General features: G+C 39.0%; 1 protein-coding gene across 1 annotated transcript in view; it reads right to left on the bottom strand.

Annotated features, from left to right (window-relative positions):
- Positions 1-1587: 1587 nt before the first annotated feature.
- The window catches only part of LOC137757637 (immunoglobulin-binding protein 1-like), a 36270-nt gene continuing 22114 nt past the window's right edge, over positions 1588-15743 (bottom strand). Inside the window, 1 exon segment of the mRNA XM_068534239.1 lies at positions 1588-1883. Coding sequence (XP_068390340.1) covers positions 1744-1883 — 140 coding nt within the window. The 3' untranslated portion in view covers positions 1588-1743.

Below are 15743 nucleotides of genomic sequence, written 5' to 3'. Positions count from 1 at the left end.
ATGGCTGCCATTATTCATTTAATTCTCACAACAACCCTATGAAACAGCTCATCTATGAACATAGAGAAAACAGAGGAGCAGTTCAGAGAAGTTATATTGCCCAAGGTCACACAGCTTTCAACTTTTAAAGCCAGGATTCAAACCCACTTTGTCTAGTTTGCCTGTTCGATATCAGAATGTGAGGGGGCTTCATCAGGCTGGATCTTCTGGAAGGACCATCTTTAAATAGACTCAGACCAAGGGGATAACCCCAACCTGGCCCATTTTGGTAATGAGCTCAGGGTGGAGTTTCAAGGGCACGAAATAGGCCATTGCTAGGGGCAGCCTGGCAACAACTGGAAGAGAACTACAAATGAATGTTTGATTCCCAAATCTGTGGGGAAGTTAATCTGTGCTCTGCCAGTTTCAGGAGCTTATGCTGTGAGGGTGACATGAATTCTTTATTAAGCAGTATATGTTTAGCAATAAATATATCATTGGTAGTCTTCTGTCATCTCTCACTAAACATAACGTCCTATTCATCGTCTGACAGCCCTCCATTTACCACCCTACAAAGGAGAGAGATCTGAGTCTCCTTTTCAAACCCCTGTCCGAAGCTAGACTGCAGAAGCTAGAATAGGAAGGCTGAGTCATCTTCTTAAAAGAAAATGAAGTGTACCAAAGCCACACAGAACAAAAGTATGTTTTCTATAGGTATCATTTGTTTTCACACATGGCTTCTTTTCTAGGGTATTAACCCAGGAGCTGAGGACGTGTCTTCTCTTTACCGCAGAAAGTAGGTACCTTTCCTTGTCATCTGTGCTGTCCCCCCTCTTTCACTCCCAGTTATTGGCATGACTGCAGGTACCTTATTAACTAGCAAAGTAACTGCCACGGCACACTGACCGCTTAGGACTGTGCCAGGTATGGCACAGCACGGGCAAAGAGGGCCAAAATGGTCTTCCAGCAGCCCACTTAAGAGCTAGGCTATGGCCTGAGCTGCTCTTACCCTCAGGGTTCTAGATAGATCCAGAGTAAAGGCCCTGGCCTCAGATGCTCACACAAGGATGGCTCTCATAGTGCCTTATCGGTTTCCTCATTTCTCATGGCTGAAACAAGGAAGATTGGGTAGATAGGATTGTTATGTTCTGTTCATTTACAGCTGTAATTCCCGAAAATAGAGCCGTGTGGCAGGGCAAGTCCTGGCTTTTGTGCTTGTCCCTTGTAAAGCAAGTGTTGGGTTAGTTCACAGCACTGGGGTAGAAAGGAGAAAGCAAGCTCCAGCCAGTCTGGGCAGCTCTGATGCTGGGTAACTCACTGCCCACATCAAAGGGAGATGACTAGGATCTCTCCATAAGCCCAGGGAACCACAGCTGACCCCTTCCCCTCACCCCCTGGAAGAAAGCAGCTGATACTCCTATTTCTGCACAGGCTCACATGATAGAGGGGACTTTTCTTTTTCAAAGAGAATTCATACAGCCATTGATTATACAGAACCATTTCTTAGTACTCTTTTCTTTCCATTTAAGAAAAGTGGAATATACCATGATGAGGATTCTAATGCCAAGACAAGATTGCTGGCTCATCATCTAGGATACAAATACACACTTAATTGTTTGACATTTTAATGAACGCAAAGCAAGATTAAGCATCTCTGCCTTCGTTGTACACAGCTGAACCAGGAGCCCAGGGAGGGGAAGACTGCACAGCTTTCCTTGGTGGGGAAGACAGAAGCCCCTGTAGTCCTGTCTTGTTGTGGGGAGACTAACCCATGTTCTGTCGGTTGCCATAGCCCCTAGGATGGGTGTCCTTCCAGTCATCCCAATCCCGAGCTCTGTGGAGTGCACGTTGATCATCCTCTTCCTCCTGTTCCTGATCTTGTTGCTGAGCTGCTGTTCTGAACTCTGCCCAAGTGGAAAAATGAGAAAGCAGGGTGAGGCAAAGAGTGACTGATACGGGCCCCAGCTCCACTCTGAATACAACCACATAACAAGAGAACAAAGAATATATCCCTAGCTGCCTACCCTGGGGCCAGCAGAACTGGGAAGAGTACTTACTATTACTTAACAGGTGACATGTTAAATAATAGTAAGACAGGATCCTCTGAGTGGTTTTCATGAGAAGGCAAAAACATATAAGTTGCCCCTCAAAATGAATTCTATTTTGGGAAAGAATTCTTGCTAAAATGGCCAACCCCTCACAACAGAAAACAAAAACACCAACTGACCAACAGAACCCCAGCAAACCAAAAACACTGAAGTGTTTCCATAGTATAGTGGTTATCACACTTGCCTGACAAAAACACTAAAGTAAAAAATATTTATGGTTTTATGATTTGTGATTTGCCAGGAAGGTGGGACTACAGGTGACTTCTCCTTCATCCATTTCCTTTATTACAGTTCTACAATTCTGTGTGTGTATAAAATTGGAAATCAGGTGGCAGTTGAACCTACCAGAGAAGAATGTGTGTTATTTTGCGCGTTTGGAACAGGGTGTGAGGTCCAAATGGCACTTGTCATGCAGTGTACCAAATACTACGTCTCTTTTGCACGATTTTTTTCTTTCCTTTGTGAGGTAAAGGAACAATTTCCTAGCTACTTTGAATTTGCCCATGAGAAATACTCTCATTACCATGATAAAGGATGAAATATGTGGGGAATCTGATCTCTCCTTACAGCTTAGGAGTCTTGTGTTCTGCTTTATTTAACCCTTTATTGTAACATATAAGATACTGGAAATCACACAAAAATATATATAACTTAAAATTTGGTAAGGAGGCTATACCTTTATAGCCTTCACTTGGGTCAAGATATATATTTTCTGTACCCATCCCCAAAGTTTCTCCATGAGCATCTACCAAATGACACCCTGTGCTCACTGGCTGTTAATTCCCATTCCTTCCCTCCCTGGAAATCACCAATCTACCTTCTATCTCTATAGATTTGCCTATTCTGAACATTTCACATAAATGGAATCATGTAACAAGTGGTCTTTTGTGTCTGACTTCTTTCACTTAGCATAATGCTTTTGAGGTTAGTCTTACCCATTTTCAAATATTTTGGTATATTTTTAATCTACAGGTTTCTTCTTCCAGCCCTTTCTTTCCTTACAAGTTCTCTATTGAAGAGGCAGGGGCATTTGACCTGTAGTTTCTCCAAATCTGGATTTTGCTGACTGCATAGTCGTGATGGAGTCCAACATGTTCTTCGGTATTTCTGCAGATTGGCAAGTGGACACAGAGCTTGATATGACTCAGGGTTGATCCCTTCGCATGAATACAGGTGGTGCTGTCCTCCCCCAGCAGGCGGCACATAGTATCTGTGTCTCCTATGTTGTGATGTTAGCAGCTGTTGATGCTCAATGCCTAGATTCGTTAATTTTCCCAGGGTTTCAAAATGGTGATACTCTTTAACATTTCCTTTTTTATTAAGTAGAATGCTTTTTATAAAGAGAGGCTTTCCCTCATCTACTACTATTTACAGGAAAAGAAAACAAGATTAATGCTTGATTCTTCTGCTTTAATTTACCATTTCTCAAGGTAATAAATTGGTTCCTTATCATCCTCTGAAATCGAACAATTTTTGTTTTAACTATAGTTATGAACTCATGGATTTAAACATATTTGATGAGTTTCAATGAATTGCAATGATTTCTAAAAAATATTCAAATAAGCTTTCGATTTTAGTTTTAATTTACAGAAAAATTGAGAAGATAGTACAGAGTTCTTATACATCTCTACCCAATTTCCCTTATTGTTAACATCTTACATTCCTATGGTTTGTGTGTCATAACTAATGAACCAATACTGATACACACATAACAACTAAAGTTCATACTTTATTCAGATTTCCTTAGGTTTTACGTAATGTCCTTTTTTTTGGTTCCAGAATCCCATCAAATATTCCATATTACATTAGTCCTCCGTCTCCTTCGTCTCCTCTTGGCTGTGAGAATTTCTCACTTTCCTTGTTTTTGATGACCTGGACAGTTTTGAGGGGTACTCATCAGGTATTTTGCAGAATGTCCCTCAACCTGGGGTTGCCTCATATTTTTCTCATAATTAGACTAGGGTTATGACTTTTGGAAGAGAATAACACAGTGAAGTTTCCTCCTTATCACATCAAACCAAGGCTACACACCACAAACCTGACTTATCACTGTTGATGTTAACTGGGATCACTTCAGGTAGTGTTTGTAGGGTTCCCAACTGCTCCCCCCTCCTTCTATACTATAGTCTTTGGAAGCAAGTAACTAAACATAGCCTACACTTAAGGGGTGAGGAGTTATGCTGCATCTCCTTGAGACAGGTGTATATACACAAATTATTCAGAATTATTCTGTAGGGGAGATTGGTCTCTTCGCCCCTATCTATTTATGTAATCATTTATTTCTATCACTATAGACTCACGGACACATTTTATTCCTTGTGTTATAATCCAATACTGTTATTTTCCTGCTCACATTCTTCCAGTTTTGGCCAGTAACAGTTCTTTCCAAAGGCCCTGTGTCACATTAACATACCTCAATATTTTTTTGTTTGTTGTTATTGTTTTTTGAGTGCTTCCTTATTTTCCAGTACTACAAGATATTTCAGGTTCATCTTGTATATTCCTGGTCCAGCCCTAGAATTATCCATTTCTCTAAGGAGCCCTTTAATTGGAGAATAGTATTAGAAACCAAGATTTGGGCACTAGATGTGCTCGTTGCTACTGGCAATTATCCTTTTTCAAGCCAAACTGTCTTTGGCCAGTGGAAACGTCTTCAAAGTGGCTTCTGAGTCTCTTTGACATGACCATAGCAGTCTTTGAAAGCTTCTTTCCTATCCTTTATGACAAGATGTTCCAAGCTCATCTTATTTATTTCCTGCTGCAAACCTGGAATTAGCTATTTCTCTAAGACATCCTGGTTTATTTTAATGGGAATGGTATTTCAAGAACAGAACCTGGGTTACTAGGTGTGCTCATTGCTTCCGGGCTGGTCATTGTTTCTAAGCCTTTTCAGTGGAAAAAGCAAAAGTGTGTGTGTGTGTGTGTGTACTTTTCAATAAAATGTCTCATGAGTTCATATTCAGGACTACAGGGGTGTTTTGTTTCTAACTCAGATTCGTTTGAGTTACATCTGTGTTCTTCCACACTAAAAGTCTTAGCGCTCAAAGACAGAGGATGATGGAATTTGAATATCTCATAATTACTCAGTTAATATTGTCTCACATTACACAGTCCTGGAATAACATTAATACTGTTACCAATATAATTGCTGAGAACAGTTCTTTTTTTTGCATATTCTTTCCCCATTTCTCCATGGGGAGATCTACATTACCAGAGCACTGGGCATATAGGCATTATTACTTTCTCTCTTTCAAATCTCATTTAGTCTTAGTTCTACAAGTAACTATATATTTAATGCTGACTGATATTACTTATATCAATGTCTCTCGCATCACTTTGGTTGTCTTAAGCTCATTCTCTAGCAAATTTCTCAGAAAGGGATCATGGGACCAATATTTCCTGACTTCCTGTATGTTGATAAATACCTGTACCCTTTATACCTAAAAGGCAGTTTTACCAGATATAATGTTCTTGGCTCACATTTTTTCCCCTTGAGTATCTTAAATGTTACTCCATTTTCTTCTGGCATAAACTGTTGGTGTCAAAAAGTTTGAAGATGATTGAATTTTCCTTCCTTTACAACCCACCTGCTGTTTTTGCTGAAGTATCCAAGGCATTTCTTTTTTTAAAAAAAGTCTAGTAATTTTATTAGAATGTGTCTTGCTGTTGGTCATTCTGGAGCAAAATTCTTAGGTACGCGGTGTGCTTTTTAAAAGCAAATCTAAAGTTTCCTCAATATTAGTTTTTTTTTTTAAAATATCTTTATTGGAGTATAATTGCTTTACAATGTTGTGTTAGTTTCTGCTGTACAACAAAGTGAATCAGCTGTATGTATACATGTATTCCCATATCCCCTCCCTCTTGCATCTCTCTCCCTCCCACCCTCCCTATCCCACCCCTCTAGGTGGTCACAAAGCACTGAGCTGATCTCCCTGTGCTATGCAGCTGCTTCCCACTAGCCATCCATTTTACATTTGGTAGTGTACATATGTCCATGCCACTCTCTCACTTCATCCCAGCTTATCCTTCCCCCCCACCATATCCTCAAGTCCATTCTCTACATCTGCATCTTTATTCCTGCCCTGTCACTAGGTTCATCAGTACTGTTTTTTTTAGATTCCATATATGTGCGTTAGCATATGATATCTGTTTTTCTCTTTCTGACTTACTTCACTCTGTATGACAGTCTCTAGGTCCATCCAATATTAGTTTTAAGCATTTTTTTCTTTTTCCTTGCTTCGGTATCCTTCTTTAGATAATCTTATTATCTATATGTCAGGTCTTCTTTGCTATCTTTCATATTTGTCACTTTTTCTAGAAATCTGTTCATCTTTGCCTCTTTTTGATTTAAAACATTTTCCTTTTTACTTTAGAAAGACATTTTCTGCTATATTCAATCATTCTTGTTTTCTTCTAGTTTAGCCTTCATTTATTTTCTTTTATTCAAATTGAAGTCTAACTGATTTACAATATTAGTTTCAGGTGTACAACATGTTGATTTAATATTTTATATATTATATTCCATTTAGAGTTATTATAAAATATTGGGAAGATGGTGGAAGTGTAAGAAGTGGAGATCACCTTCCTCCCCACAAATAGAACAGAAATACATCTACATGTGGAACAACTCCTACAGAACACCTACTGAACGCTGGCAGAAGACCTCAGACTTTCCAAAAGACAAGAAACTCCCCACGTACCTGGGTAGGGCAAAAGAAAAAAGAAAAAAACAGAGACAAAAGAATAGAGATGGGACCCACACCAGTGGGAGGGAGCTGTGAAGGAGGAAAGGTTTCCACACACTAGGAAGACCCTCCATTGGCAGAGATGGGGGTGGGGGGGGAAGCTTCAGAGCCATGGAGGAGAGCGCAGCCACAGGGGTGCAGAGGGCAAAGTGGAGAGATTCCCGAACAGAGGATCGGTGCTGACCAGCACTCACCAGCCCGAGAGGCTTGACTGCTCACCCGCCGGGGTGGGTGGGGGCTGGGAGCTGAGGCTCGGGCTTTGGAAGTCAGACCCCATGGAGAGGACTGGGGTTGGCTGCGTGAACACAGCCTGAAGGGAGCTGGTGTGCCACAGCCAGCTGGAGGGAGACCAGGAAAAAGTCTGGAACTGCCGAAGAGGCAAAAGACTTTTTCTTCCCTCTTTGTTTCGTGGTGCGTGAGGAGAGGGGAATAAGAGCGCCACTTAAAGGGGCTCCAGAGATGGGCGTGAGCCAAGGTTATCAGCGTGGACCACAGAGACGGGCATGAGATGCTAAGGATGCTGCTGCAGCCACCAAGAAGCCTGTGTGTGAGCACAGGTCACTCTCCACACCTCCCCTCCCAAGGGCCTGTGCAGCCCACCACTGCCAGGGTCCGCTGATCCAAGGACAACTTCCCTGGGAGAACACACGGCATGCCTCAGGCTGGTGCAACGTCATGCCAGCCTCTGCCACCACAGGCTCGCCCTGCATCTATAACCTTCCTTGCCCCCGACCTGAGTGAGCCAGATCCCCTGTATCAGCTGCTCCTTTAACCCTGTCCTGTCTGGGCAGGAACAGATGCCCTCAGGCGACCTACACACAGAGGCGGGGTCAAATCCAAAGCTGAACCCCAGGAGCTGTGCGAACAAAGAAGAGAAAGGGAAATTTCTCCCAGCAGCCTCAGAAGCAGCGGATTAAAGCTCCACAAACAACTTGATGTACCTGCATCTCTGGAACACCTGAATAGACAATGAATCATCCCAAATTGAGGTGGTGGACTTTGGGAGCAATGATATATATATTTTTTTCCTTTTTCTCTTTTTATGACTGGGTATGTGTATGCTTCTGTGTGTGATTTTGTCTGTATAGCTTTGCTTTTACCATTTGTCTTAGGGTTCTGTCTGTCTGTTTTTTTGGGGTTTTTTTGGTATAGCTTTTAGTACTTGATATCATTGGTGGATTTGTTTTGTTTGGTTGCCCTCTTCTTTCTTTTTTCTTTTCTTTTACTACTTATCTAAATTTTAAAAAAAATTAATAATTATTTTTTATTTTAATAACTTTATTTTATTTTTTCTTTCTTTCTTTCTCCTGTTTATTCTAAGCCTTATGGATGACAGGGTCTTGGTGCTTCAGCCGGGCATCAGGTCTGTGCCTCTGAGGTGGGATAGCCAACTTCAGGACACTGGTCCACAAGAGACCTCCCAGCTCCACGTAATACCAAATGGCAAAAATCTCCCAGAGATCTCCATCACAACACCAAGACCCAGCTCCACTCAACGACCAGCAAGCTACAGTGCTGGACACCCTATCCCAAACAACTAGCAAGACAGGAACACAAACCCACCCATTAGCAGAGAGGCTGCCTAAAATCAAAATAAGGTCACAGACACCCCAAAACAAACCACTGGATGAGGTCCTGCCCACCAGAAGAAACAAGATCCAGCCTCATCCACCAGAACACAGACACTAGTCCCCTCCACAAGGAAGCCTACATAACCCACTGAACCAACCTTACTCACTGGGAGCAAACACCAAAAACAATGGGAACTAACAACCTGCAGCCTGTGAAAAGGAGACACCAAACACAGTAAGTTAAGCAAAATGAGAACAGAGAAATGCACAGCAGTTGAAGGAGCAAGGTAAAAACCCACCAGACCAAACAAATGAAGAGGAAATAGGCAGTCTATGTATTTCTGAAAAGAATTTAGAGTAATGATAGTAAAGATGATCCAAAATCTTGGAAATAGAATGCAGAAAATACAAGAAACGTTTAACAAGGACCTAGAAGAACTAAAGAGCAAACAAACAGTGATGAACACAATAAATGAAATTAAAAATTCTCTAGAAGGGATCCATAGCAGAATAACTGAGGCAGAAGAACGGATAAGTGACCTGGAAGATAAAATAGTGGAAATAACTACTGCAGAGCAGAATAAAAAAAAAAAAAATGAAAAGAATTGGGGACAGTCTCAGAGACCTCTGGGACAACATTTAACGCACCAACAATAGAATTATAAGGGTCCTAGAAGAAGAAGAGAAAAAGAAAGGGACTGAGAAAATAATTGAAGAGATTATAGTTGAAAACTTCCCTAACATGGGAAAGGAAATAGTTAATCAGGTCCAGGAAGCACAGACAGTCCCATACAGGATATATCCAAGGAGAAATAAGCCAAGACACATATTAATCAAACTATCAAAAATAAAATGCAAAGAAAACATATTAAAAGCAGCAAGGGAAAAGCAACAAAAACCATACAAGGGAATCCCCATAAAGTTAACAGCTGATCTTTCAGCAGAAACTCTGCAAGCCAGAAGGGAGTCACAGGACATATTTAAAGTGCTGAAATGGAAAAACCTACAACCAAGATTATTCTACCCAGCAAGGATCTCATTCAGATTTGATGGAGAAATTAAAACTTTTACAGACAAGCAAAAGCTAAGAGAACTCAGCACCACTAAACCAGCTTTACAACAAATGCTAAAGGAACTTCTCTAGGCAGGAAACAAAAGAGAAGGAAAAAAACTACAATAACAAACACAAAACAATTAAGAAAATGGTAATAGGAATATACATATCAATAATTACCTTAAATGTAAATGGATTAAAGGCTCCAACCAGAAGACACAAACTGGCAGAATGGATACAAAAACAAGACACCTCCTTCAGACCTAGGGACACATACAGACTGAAAGTGAGGGGATGGAAAATGATATTCCATGCAAATGAAAATCAAAAGATAGCTGGCATACCAATTCTCATATCAGACAAAATAGACTTTAAAACAAAGACTATTACAAGAGACAAAGAACGACACTACATAATTGATCAAGGGATCAATCCAAGAAGAAGATATAACAACCATAAATATTTATGCACCCAACATACAAGCACCTCAATACACAAGGCAAATGCTAACAGACATAAAAGGGGAAATAGACAGTAACACAATCATAGTAGGGTACTTTAACACCCCACTTTCACCAATGGACAGATCATCCAAAATGAAAATAAATAAGGAAGCACAAGCTTTAAATGATACATTAAACAAGATGGACTTAACTGATAATTATAGGACATTCCGTCTAACAACAACAGAATACACTTTCTTCTCAAATGCTCAAGGAACATTCTCCAGGAAAGATCATATCTTGGGTCACAAATCAAGCCTTGGTAAATTTAAGAAAATTGAAATCGTATAAGTATGGTTTCTGACCACAATGCTATGAAACTAGATATCAATTACAGGAAAAAAAACTTTAAAAAATACAGACATGTGGAGGCTAAACAATACACTACTTAATAACCAAGAGATCACTGAAGAAATCAAAGATGAAATCAAAAAATACCTAGAGAAAAATGACAATGAAAACATGATGACCCAAAACATATGGGATGCAGCAGAAGCAGTTCCAAGAGGGAAGTTTATAGCATACAGACCTACCTTAAGAAACAAGAAACATCTCAGATAAACAATCTAACCTTACACCTAAAGCAGTTAGAGAAAGAAAAACAAACAAACAAAAAAAACCCCAAAGTTAGCGTCAGGAAAGAAATCATAAAGATCAGATCAGAAATAAATGAAAAAAGAAATGAAGGAAACAATAGCAAAGAGCAATAAAACTAAAAGCTGGTTCTTTGAGAAAAATAAACAAAATTGATAAACCATTAGCCAGACTCATCAAGAAAAAAAGGGAAAAGCCTCAAATCAATAGAATTAGAAATGAAAAAGGAGAAAAAACTGACACTGCAGGAATACAAAGGATCATGAGAGATTACTACAAACGACTATATGCCAATAAAATGGACAACCTGGAAGAAACGGGCAAATTCTTAGAAAAGCACAACCTTCCGAGACTGAACCAGGAAGAAACAGAAAATATAAACAGACCAATTCCAAGCACTGAAATTGAGACTCTGATTAAAAACATTCAAACAAACAAAAGCCCAGGACCAGATGGCTTCACAGGCGAATTCCATCACACATTTAGAGAAGAGCTAACACCCATCCTTCTCAAACTCTTGCAAACTATAGCAGAGGAAGGAACACTCCTAAACTCATTCTACGAGGCCACCATCATGCTGATACCAAAACCAGACAAAGATGTCACAAAGAAAGAAAACTATATGCCAATATCACTGACAAACACAGATGCAAAAATCCTCAACAAAATACTAGCAAACAGAATCCAACAGCACGTTAAAAGGATCATATAACATGATCGAGTGGGGTTTGTCCCAGGAATGCAAGGATTCTTCAATATATGCAAATCAATCAATGTGATACACCATATTAACAAATTGAAGAATAAAAAAACATATGATCATCTCAATAGATGCAGAAAAAGCTTTTGACAAAATTCAACACCCATTTATGATAAAAACCCTCCAGAAAGTAGGCATAGAGTGAACTTGCCTTGACATAATAAAGGCCATATATGACAAACCCACAGTCAACATCGTCCTCAATGGTGAAAAAATAAAACCATTTCCACTAAGATCAGGAACAAGACAAGGTTGCCCACTCTCACCACTATTATTCAACATAGTTTTGGACGTGTTAGCCACAGCAATCAGAGAAGAAAAAGAAATAAAAGGAATCCAAATCAGAAAATAAGAAATAAAGCTGTTAATGCAGATGACATGATACTATATATACAGAATCCTAAAGATGCTACCAGAAAACTACTAGAGCTAATCAATGAATCTGGTAAAGTAGCAGGATACAAAATTAATGCACAGAAATCTCCTGCATTCCTATACACTAAGGATGAAAAATCTGAAAGTGAAATTAAGGAAACACTCCCTTTTACCATTGCAACAAAAATAATAAAATACCTAGGAATAAACCTACCTAAGGAGACAAAAGACCTGTACCCAGAAAACTATAAGACACTGATGAAAGAAATTAAAGGTGATACAAATAGATGGAGAGATATACCATGTTCTTGGACTGGAAGAATCAACATTGTGAAAATGACTCTACTACCCAAAGCAATCTACAGATTCAATGTAACCCTTATCAAACTACCACTGTCATTTTTCACAGAAGTAGAACAAAAAATTTCACAATTTGTATGGAAACACAAAAGACCCGGAATAGCCAAAGCAATCTTGAGAAAGAAAAACGGAACTGGAGGAATCAGGTTCCCGCGTACTTCAGTTTAGACTAAAAAGCTACAGTTATCAAGGCAGTATGGTACTGGCACAAACACAGAAATACACATCAATGGAACAGGATAGAAAGACCAGAGATAAACCCATGCACATAGGTCACCTTATTTTTGATAAAGGGAGGAAGAATACACAATGGAGAAAAGACAGCCTCTTCAAGAAGTGGTGCTGGGAAAACTGGACAGCTACATGTAAAAGAATGAAATTAGAACATTCCCTAACACCATACACAAAAATAAACTCAAAATGGATTAAAGACCTAAATGTTAGGCCAGACACTATCAAACTCTTAGAGGAAAACATAAGCAGAACACTCTATGACATAAATCACAGCAAGATCCTTTTTGACCCACATACTAGAGAAAGGAAGTAAAAACAAAAATAAACAAATGGGACCTAATGAAACTTATAAGCTTTTGCACAGCAAAGGAAACTACAAACAAGATGAAAAGACAACCCTCAGAATGGGAGAAAATATTTGCAAACGAGTTAACGGACAAAGGATTAATTTCCAAAATGTATAAACAGCTCATGCAGCTCAATATTAAAAAACAAACAACTCAATCCAAAAATGAGTAGAAGACCTAAATAGACATTTCTCCAAAGAAGACATACAGATGGCCAAGAAGCACATGAAAAGCTGCTCAACATCACTAATTATTAGAGAAATGCAAATCAAAACTAAAATGAGGTATCACCTCACACCGGTTAGAGTGGGCATCATCAGAAAATCTACAAACAACAAATGCTGGAGAGTGTGTGGAGAAAAGGGAACGCTCTTTCACTCTTGGTGGGAATGTAAATTGGTACAGCCACTATGGAGAACAGTATGGAGGTTCCTTAAAAAAGTAAAAATAGAACTACCATACGACCCAGCAATCCCACTACTGGGCATATACCCTGAGAAAACCATAATTCAAAGAGTCACATACCACAATGTTCATTGCAGCTCTATTTACAATAGCCAGGACATGGAAGCAACCTAAGTGTCCATCAACAGATGAATGGATAAAGATGTGGCACATATATACAATGGAACATTACTCAGCCATAAAAAGAAAGGAAACTCAGTTATTTGTAGTGAGGTGGATGGACCTAGATCTGTCACACAGAGTGAAGTAAGTCAGAAAGAGAAATACAAATACCATATGCGAACACATATATATGGAATATTAAAAAAAAGTTTTAAAAAAAAGGTCATGAAGAACCTAGGGACAGGATGGGAATAAAGACACAGACCTACTAGAGAATGTACTTGAGGACACTGGGAGGGGGAAGGGTAACCTGGGACAAAGTGAGAGACTGGCATGGACATATATACACTACCAAATGTAAAACCAATAGCTAGTGGAAAGCAGCTGCATAGCACAGCGAGATCAGCTCGGTGCTTTGTGACCACCTAGAGGGGTGGGATAGGGAGGGTGGGAGGGAGGGAGATGTTAAGAGGGAAGAGATATGGGGATATATGTATATGTATAGCTGATTCACTTTGTTATAAAGCAGAAACTAACACTCCATTGTAAACCAATTGTACTCCAATAAAGATGTTAAAAAAAATTGGCTATATTCCCTGTGCTGTACAATGTATCTTTGTAGCTTATTCATTTTATACATAGTAGCTGGTACCTCTTAATCCCCTACCATCTTGCCCTTCCCTCCCTTTTCTCTCCTCACTGGTGTCCACAGGGTTGTCCTCTGTATTTGTGAGTCTGGTTCTGTTATATTTTTTATTAGATTATTTTTTTGATTCCACATATAAGTGATACCATACAGTATTTGTCTTTCTCTGACTTATTTCACTAAGCACTAATACCCTCTAGGGCTAATACCCTCTAGGGGCCATCCATGTTGTTGAAAATGGCAGAGTTTCACTCTTTTTAGGGTTAATACTCCACTGTATATATAAATATCTATATATTTTGGATATTAACCCCTTATTGGGCATACCATTTGCAAAATATTTTCTCCCATTCTGTAGGTTATCTTTTCATTTTGTTGTTGGTTTCCTTTGCTGTGCAGAAGTTTTTAAGTTTAATTAGGTCCCACTTGTTTATTTTTGCTTTTGTTTCCTTTGTCTGAGGAGACAGATCCATAATGATATTGCTACGATTTATGTCAAAGAGTGTTCTGCCTTAGCTTTCATCTCTATTATTTTTATTTTTATTTTATGGCCACACCACACAGCATGTGGGATCCTAATTCCCCAACCAGGGATCGAACCTGTGCTCCCTGCAGCGGAAGCATGAAGTCTTAACCACTGGATCACCAGGGAAGTCCCAGCCTTCCTTTCTCTTTTCTTTTCTTTTTTAACTTACTTGGCTGCGTTGGATCTTAGTTGCGGCATGCTGGCTCTTTGTTGCGGCATGTGGGCTCTCTAGTTGTGGCTCATGGGCTCTAGAGTGCATGGGCTTACTTGCCCCACAGCATGTGGGATCTTAGTTCCCTGACCAGGGATCGAACTCACATGCCCTGCATTGGAAGGCGGATTCTTAACCACTGACCACCAGGTAAGTCCCTCAGCCTTCATTTCTCAAGTGATTCTTTCTTCTTACTTCCCCCAAGTTGTCACTACATTTCTGAGTTTTTCTAATCCTGCTTTGTATTGTTCTTTCATGTCTTATTTAATTTTCTTAATGTCTTCCAACTCATTTTTAAACAGTATATTTTAAATTTGTTGTTTTCTGAATGTGTCTTTCTGGAATTTTTTCCCCCTTTTTCTCTCTTTTTTTTTAGTTGAAGTATAGTTGATTTACAATACTGTGTTAGTTTCAGGTGTACAGCAAAGTGATTCAGTTATGTATATATATATATATATATATATATATATATATATATATATATATATATATATATATATATATATATATATATATATATGTTTTTTCAGTTTATATCCTTTATATCAATTACATGTGGAATCTAAAAAATAATACAAATGAAACTATATACAAAACAGAAACTGACTCACAGACATAGAAAACAAATTTATGGTTCCCAAAGCAAGGAGGGAGGGAGGGGCAAATTAGGAGTATGGGATTAAAAGATACAAACTACTATACATAAAATAGATAAGCAACATGGAATGCTTTTGATTCTCTCCTTTTTCTCCTTATAATAACTTTGTGTGGGATCTGACCTTGATTAATTTTCCATTCACTTTTCTCACAGTTTTATTGAGATATTTTTCACATACCATAAAATTCACCCATTTAAAATGTACAATTCAGTGGTTTTTAGTATATTCAGAACTCTGCAACCATCATCACAATCTGTTGCTCATTCTTATGTGTGCTAAACTTTCCTGAACTTTTAGAAAGAACTATGGTTCAGGGTGGCTTTTCTAACTTCACAGAGGCTCCCTTTCTCCTGTTTTTATGTATGTTAAAGGAATACGATGACTTGCTTCATTAGAGTTCTTGGTTCTGGTTCTCTCTCCCATTCTTATTGAGACCTTTTCTTTCTTTATTCTTTTTTGTCCCTGTTCTGCTCAATTTGAATTCTATTCTCAGCAATTTCTCCT

Source organism: Eschrichtius robustus, chromosome Y (assembly GCF_028021215.1).
Source record: "Eschrichtius robustus isolate mEscRob2 chromosome Y, mEscRob2.pri, whole genome shotgun sequence".
NCBI classification, from domain to species: Eukaryota; Metazoa; Chordata; class Mammalia; order Artiodactyla; family Eschrichtiidae; genus Eschrichtius; species Eschrichtius robustus.
This window is presented reverse-complemented; position numbering and strand designations above follow the sequence as displayed.